The sequence below is a fragment of the Erpetoichthys calabaricus genome, chromosome 11 (genome assembly GCF_900747795.2).
Source record: "Erpetoichthys calabaricus chromosome 11, fErpCal1.3, whole genome shotgun sequence".
Lineage (NCBI taxonomy): Eukaryota > Metazoa > Chordata > Cladistia > Polypteriformes > Polypteridae > Erpetoichthys > Erpetoichthys calabaricus.
The window spans coordinates 86,960,512-86,968,535 of record NC_041404.2 but is presented as its reverse complement, the minus strand read 5'-3'; the positions used below and the strand labels follow the sequence as shown (position 1 = coordinate 86,968,535).

At 36.6% G+C, this 8,024-nt stretch overlaps 1 protein-coding gene across 1 annotated transcript in view; it reads right to left on the bottom strand.

Annotated features, from left to right (window-relative positions):
* Positions 1–6,193: 6,193 nt before the first annotated feature.
* Positions 6,194–8,024, bottom strand: part of pold1 (polymerase (DNA directed), delta 1, catalytic subunit) — a 118,865-nt gene continuing 117,034 nt past the window's right edge. The window contains exon 27 of the mRNA XM_028813535.2: positions 6,194–6,481. Within this exon, the coding sequence (XP_028669368.1) occupies positions 6,385–6,481 (97 nt within the window). The 3' untranslated portion in view covers positions 6,194–6,384. The remainder of the gene's footprint in view (positions 6,482–8,024) is intronic.

Sequence of the window (8,024 nt, the reverse complement as noted above, 5' to 3'; positions counted from 1 at the left end):
CTAGCGGCTCGCTTCAAATCTTCTTTCATCCGCATCTTTTCACTATAAAAGTGATTAAGTCAGTGTTTGTGTTGCAATTACTTAGTACGTTTTTAATTTTCCACGTAAGCTGGCACTTAAATCATTCTTGAGGCAGATTGAAGACTTAAGATATGAAGAGGCAGAGGAAGTGATGGCGAAGGTGGTAGGGATGAGAACGGCGCCCATACGCATGTACTGCACGGCTGCCCTGCTGGCCGCTGCCGAGAGTTGATACTACAATAAAAATAAAATAAAGTATAAAAATCATCACCCAAAGGCGGACAGTAGAGGTCACGTAGTATATGCGTACCAAATGTCAGGTCAATAGGTCAAACGGTTTACGAGCTACAGGTGATTTAAAATCCTAGACAGACAAAAAGACAGCCACAGTAGCGTATTATATATGATGTGCCGAGGTCAATTTCAATTATTTTTCATTGAATCACATCTTATTCCATCATTTGCTCCATTTTGTAGATGTCACTGCAGTTTAGAATCAAACAAAAACAGTGCAGCAAAATTTTAACACGTGCGCTCATGCACCTATGAGTGCTGCAAGTCTGCTACAATGCACATAAACACAAAAAAGTGGAGGTCCGATTGAGGCAAGAATTGAACTGAAACATAGAACGTGGCTGCAAATAAACCACTCAGGTTCTAGCACAGCCCCCCCTTGGCCAAGCCACCGTTAATCCTAAACTTTTAATCCAACAATAACGATTCAGTGGCGAACCTTCAGTTTCATAACATTTGTAGGAGTGGGTGACAATGCAATGATTTATCACTTATTTTGTTGTAAAAGAAGTTTCCCACAAGAAAACCTAACAGTCACTAAAAAAGGAATCAAATTAAGTAAAAGCTAAGAAATGAAATTACTAGAATAGATGAAGAACAAGCCAGGCGTCCAAGTGAAGCTCTTCACAGGAAAAGGCAGGCCTTGCATACAGAACTTAACATCTTAACAACTAAAGAAACTGAACAACTTATTTATAAGTCTAGACAGCATTACTATGAACACGGAGAAAAAGCTAATAAGCTTTTAGCTCAACAAATTCATAAACAAGAAGTTCACAATGCAATACCAGTAATCACCAACAAGAATGGAGAAGAAATCATCGACCATAATAAAATAATGCACACATTTAGAGATTACTATAAGTCTTTATATTCCACTGAGCCCAAAGAAGACAACACGCAATCTAATGCATTTCTGGATAATTCACAAATACCACAAATAGATGCTTTAAGTGCTGAGGAACTAGATAAACCTCTAACGCTAACAGAATTACTAGACGCTATAAAGTCACTACAAAGCGGGAAATCATCAGGCCCTGATGGTTACCCCGTAGAGTTTTATAAGAAATTCTCCACTCAGCTAGCTCCACTCTTATTGGTAACATTTACAGAAGCTAAAGACCACCAAATACTACCTCAAACATTTCGACAAGCATTAATCACCGTCTTTCCTAAACAAAATAAGGACTTGTTACAATGTGCATCATATAGACCAATTTCACTCCTGAATAATGATGTTAAGATACTCTCAAAAATCCTAGCTAGAAGGATGGAGAAAGTGCTGCCCTCGGTAATATCACAAGATCAAACTGGATTTATTAAAGGCCGACATCTATCTTCAAATCTCCGACGCTTGTTTAATGTTATATATTCACCAGCAAAATCAAACACCCCAGAGATATTACTATCATTAGACGCAGAAAAGGCATTTGACATGATCGAATGGAATTACCTTTTCACTGCATTGGAGAAATTTGGGTTTGGCCCGAATATTTGTGCTTGGATTAAACTACTGTATACCAGTCCAGAAGCTTCAGTTTGTATTAATAAAATTTGCTCAGACTACTTTAAACTAGAACGTGGTACCAGACAAGGATGTCCCTTGTCGCCACTGTTGTTTGCAATCGCTATTGAACCACTGGCGGTTCACTGCCGAAATTCTCATCAGATAAAGGGGATTGTCAGAGAAGGACTGGAACAGAAAATTTCTCTATATGCAGATGATATGGTCTTATATATATCGGACCCAGAAAACACTGTCCCTGCTGTTTTAACAGCACTAACAGAATTTCAAAAGATATCTGGTCTTAGAATTAGTCTGAATAAAAGTATACTCTTTCCAGTGAACTCACAAGCATATAATATTAAATTAGACACCCTACCTTTTACCATAGCAGATCAGTTTAAATACCTAGGGGTAAATATCACAAGTAAACATAAAGCTCTTTATCAACAAAATTTTGGCGTCTGTATGGAAAAAATTAAGCAAGACTTGCATAGATGGTCAACCCTTCATCTCACTCTAGCCGGAAGAATTAACAGTGTTAAGATGAATATCCTTCCTAAACTTCTCTTTTTATTTCAAAACATTTCAATATATATCAATAAATCGTTTTTTAAACAGTTAGATTCAATAATAACCTCATTCATTTGGAACTCAAAACACCCACGTATCCGAAGAGCGACCCTACAAAGACCTCAGGCAGAAGGTGGCATGGCTTTACCTAATTTTCAGTTTTATTACTGGGCAGCAAGCATACAAGCCATAAAAACCTGGACACAAATAAATGCACATACACAGGCTTGGTCTGTAATAGAAGTAAAATCCTGTAGTACTTCTTTATATTCCCTGCTTTGCTCTCCAATAAATGAAAGTTATCGCAAATATACTAATAACCCAATTGTGCTTTACTCACTCAGAATATGGAACCAAATTAGGAAGCATTTTAAGATGGAAAATCTTTTATCAGTGGCACCTTTGCAAGGGAACCACCTCTTTCAACCTTCGCAAGTATATCCAGTTTTTAATACCTGGAAAAGTTTTGGGATTAAAATGCTCAGAGATCTTTATATAGACAACATATTTACATCTTTTGAACAATTACGTTCAAAATTTAACCTCCCAGCTACACATTTCTTTTACTATCTTCAAATTAGAAATTTTGTTAAACAGAAATTGCCCGATTTCCCCCACCTTGCACCCTCCACAATGCTGGAAAAAATACTGCTCAATTCCGAGGAAACAAACACTATTTCCGCAATATATAAAATCTTATTAGAGTCCCTACCTTTCAAAGATCCAAGAGGACATTGGGAAGAAGATCTCTTAATCAATATATCAGAAAAGGAGTGGAAGGTAGCAAAGCAGAGAATTCACTCGAGTTCTATATGCGCAAAGCATAGAATTATTCAACTAAAAATTATATATCGAGCTCATCTGTCTCGCTTAAAACTGTCCAAAATGTTTCCAGGCCAGGATCCAACCTGCGAGCGCTGCAACCAAGCTCCTGCCTCACTGGGTCACATGTTCTGGGCCTGCACCAAACTAACATCATTTTGGACAAAAATTTTTAAGTGCCTCTCAGACAGCCTTAGTATCACAATCCCTCCTAACCCACTAACAGCTGTGTTTGGTGTCCTTCCAGATGGACTTGAATTGGAGAAGGACAAACAAACGGTGATTGCATTCACTACACTCTTGGCACGCAGACTTATTTTGTTAAATTGGAAGAATCCTAATTCTCCTCTTATAAGTCAGTGGGAAACTGATGTTTTATATTATTTGAAATTGGAAAAAATCAAATTTTCAGTTAGAGGATCTGTACAAAATTTTTTCAAAACTTGGCAGGATTTAATCAATATTATTTTAGAATAAGAGAATTAACTATTATTGTATTTAACTCCCTTCTCCATCTCTTATTTATATAGATATTTACTTCTCCCCTTCTTTTGTCTAATGTTGCCTTATTAAAAAGCTTAAAGAAATTTTCCTTTAGCTAAGCTCTCCTTCTCAGGGATGGGGTTTGATTTGTTTTCAAATTTGTTGGGTTATAAATGGATCTGTTTGTATGGAATGATTACAATGAAAATTAATAAAATAAAAATATAAAAAAAAAAAAATTAAGTAAAAGGTTAAGAAACAGATCATTCCAGGGTTTTATTTTATTTAAATGAAAGCAAAAGTAAGTGAATGATTTCTGGCAGTGCTGGTAAGATTAAGAATTTGAACGTAGATTATAAATGAGTGGGGCCCAATATCAAAAAATGGGAACCAGTAACTCGTGGCATTTCTTTGCAGCCCCCATCTCAAACCACACTTTCAGAATGGCTTAACTAAGAGAAAATATTAATAAACAGGACCAAAACGAGATTAGGGTACATTGATATCCCAGTGAATTTGCTGAGAGTGGACCTTTTTCAGCAAATCAGTGACTGCATCTTTATCTAGTGTGAAGTGGTTTACGAAGGATAAGGACTCGATATAGTCCAATACAAACAGCAGCAGAAGCCATGCTGGGAAGGCTGTCTTCCTGACAAACACATAAAAGCTTGAATGTTTCAGTTTGATATTAGGCTACATACAGCATAAAACAATTTTCCATCCAATCCAAATACTTTAAAACACACTTTCTACTGGTTATTCAATCAAATCATTTTCTTTTTAAGGTTAATTTGTGTCTTTCTTGTGAAGGATAAATAGTTCTTATGGTTTTGTCAATACACTCCAAGATTCTGTTGGAACAGTAGGTATCTTTGCTCAGGGGTTACACAGTTGGATACATGAAACACCAATGTATGTTAACAACTGAAATATGTAAATATTCAGCATTATGAAGCTTAATTAATTCAGTTTAAGGTTGCAGCAGCATCAAGCTTAAAGAAAACTAGCCCTGAATGGGGCCCTTGTCCATCAAACGGCACACATGCTAAAACAAACAACGTAATGTTTACATATCATACATAGCAATTACTACCAAAAATATCTCGACTTAATTCCAAGCAATTCAGCTACTATTGTTAAAAAGTGTTAGTCAGTGCTTCCTGACACTGACTAATGCATATAAAACAATATCCTCAAGCATACTGTTGCACAAGCAGACAGGACTCAATTCCCAGCACAACCATGTCAAGAAGCAATCCAACTGTCCTAGCTGTAGACACATGTAAACCCTCACACAGAAACCAAAAGTGTGATTCGAACCAAAAAAAAATGGAGCTTTGAGGCAGTGCTGCTTACCACTGTGTCAGCCCACCGTCCATTTGCTTCTTTTAAATCTCTCTCTCCTGTTGCACTGTAAAAGGTTCTGGAAGAGGACTGTCAGAAAACAAAATCAATCCAGAATAAACAGCCAACATTGAACAAGAGCAAATAGATGACTTTACAAATGGGAGAGCATCTCAAAACACTTCAAAGATGGCAGATGTAGAGCTGGTACCCATGATGCCCGTGTTTTCTTTTCTTTTTTTTGCAATGAAGAGAACAAAATTCACAAAAACCACACAAACACACACCACTTTAGTATGGGGATTTTATCAACAAGCATTAGAATTGCAAGTGCCCACTGAGGAATTACAATTTACCTGCTATGAAAATGGCAAAGCAAGCTAAGAAAAATAATGCAAACCACCGCAGATGTGAAAAGGATGGCAAAACAAGTGGATCCTTGGAGACTGTTTTGCCCTGCCAGGAGTGGTAAACACTTCACAAAAAAAGACAAGACAATTTCCAAAGCAGCACTGAATCAGAAACTTACTTTTGGGGAAATGAAGATAAGGGGAATTTCTACAATACCTAAACATTATTCTCTTGAAGTTCCAGGCCTGACATGGCTAACTATTCACATGAAATACAAAATAACGACGTAAATTCTTAAGTGGCTCGGTAGTGAGTGTACAATAGTGTTTATGAACAACCACAGACGTCTAAAGAATTCCTTACATTTACAGGAGTCTTAGCTTCTGAGTAGGCAAGTCATTTGAAATTGTTGGCTAAGCAGTTCATTCCTTTCACTTCCTTTTATTGGTTACAAAGTTTCAACACAGCATATATTCAGGTTGCTTACTACTTTGCAGTCATTGCGTTGCTGCACGGACATTCCAGATTCTTGCAACAGTTCAAAAGGCTTTGTAAAATTCGTTACCGATATGCTACGACAAACTGGAACACCTAAAGGGTTTCTTCCCTGCTGAGCTCTGTCATTCTGGGGACCCTTGATATACTGTACTAGCTCTTTAAGGTAACGACAGAAGAAACAAACTGGTTCTTTGTTTACACTTCACTTGGCAAAAGAGCAATAAAAGATGGTTACAATGAGTACCAGACACCTGTACTAAAAGACTGCACAAGGACAGTCAATTTAGTGAAAAAAAAACACACAATGTTTTTTGCAAAATATTTTATTGACACTGGATCCAGAAGTTTATGCATACAGTTACCAGAAACCAAGGAGATTAAAGAAAATTATTTCTACCTATAAAAATATAAGTATAAACAAATTTACAAAAGAATGCTTGCACAACGCATCAAGCACACAAAAAAGGGACAATCTGCCTACAGCACCATCTTATTCACCAGGTTGGCAGGCCAAATCTTTGCATCAGTCTCTCCTGGTCATCCAGGTCTTTCTGTACTTTTTTCCTCATATAGAATATAGGACAGTCCCGGCTGAAAGCAAAGAAACACAAAACTGACTTAGTTAATATAAACTTAGACTAGTGGGAAGTCCATCCTTATTATATGGTTCTACAATTCAGATAAACTCAACTCAGAAACAGACAGTGTTCTTAGTGGCTCAAGTACCAGAATAAAAATAACATGCAGTACAGGAGAAAGTCAGCGAAGTTTTCAACAATAAACATAAAAAGTGCTGAACTGTAGACAAATAACACATTTTGGAGAGGTGAATATCAATAGTGGGGCTCATAACACATTGAGTGCCTGATGTGTGGCTATTTTATTCACAGATATGACTGGATACAATGTAATTGAAAATTTAGCTTAGTTGTTCCTTTAATGAAACTTTAAAAAAAAAAAAAAAAAAGTAGAGCCACACCTTAGGCAGAGCATGGATCAACTCCCAAAGATTTACAGCACAGACATAGAGAGCCTATTGTGTTTGCCAGGCAGGTGCTATTCTGTAGAAGGACTCCTCTGCATTTATTACTCAGTAGGCAAATTAGAAAAATGAGGTACTAGAATGGAAATTAAATGCTCTTTGCTTTGTGCTAAAATATGTAATAAGGCAGACAGAAAGGCAAATCTTTTGTTACTAAAGTGGATTTATATAGGCATTTTTTATAACAGACAGAATAACATTCCAATAATTTTAAAACAGTGACCTAGTAACATTTTTATATTAGGATATCTTCATTTCTGTGTCACTTAATTTATCATCTACTCTGCACATTGTAAGTAATGTTAATACAAATATCTACCCAACTCCATTATTATGCAGACTCTTCAAATATATTATGTAAAATTAGTAGTCCAAATTTCATTGCAATCAAAGATTTAAAAAGAGTTTTATACAAGACAGGCATTTCTCCTGACCTCTGCCTATGTCATGCCATTTATCAAGGATCGTTAAAAGACTACTATAATAAACTGACATTTTTTCCTTTTTAAAAATTTAATGTATGCTGAGCTGTATACCTTAGACACCTAAGCAGCTGCAATCATTTCCAGTAAAAGAGGGGGCCCACTGCTTGAAACTAACCACAATGGATGCAAGGAAAAAGCCAAGAACCAGCAAGGTATCAGTACAGAGATATACAAAGAATGTGTAAACCGTACACAGACCAAGACCAAATGGGGATTCACATGCAGGACTGAGAACAGTGGAGTATCAACAATAACCACTGTGCCAGCAGGCTATGTTTGTACTTAATTGCAGTTAAATGCAATTTAAGCACAGAGGAAAATAAACTTTGATATATTAGGAAATGCAAGGCATATTGCAGACACTTTAGAAAGTCTCTTTAGGATGTACTTTCTTCAGATGCATCTGTAATTGACAAATGGAAAAGGACCATACATCTATACCAGCACAAATGTCCAAAAACAGATGCCCTGGGCCAGATTAAGAATAACATGGCATTAGAAATGGGCGAGCAGACTCATTCTACTGCCAAAGTGCAGCAGACTACTTTAAAAAAAATAGCCTTGGAGTCGGCGTTGGACAACTAAATGATTGTTACATTACATTACT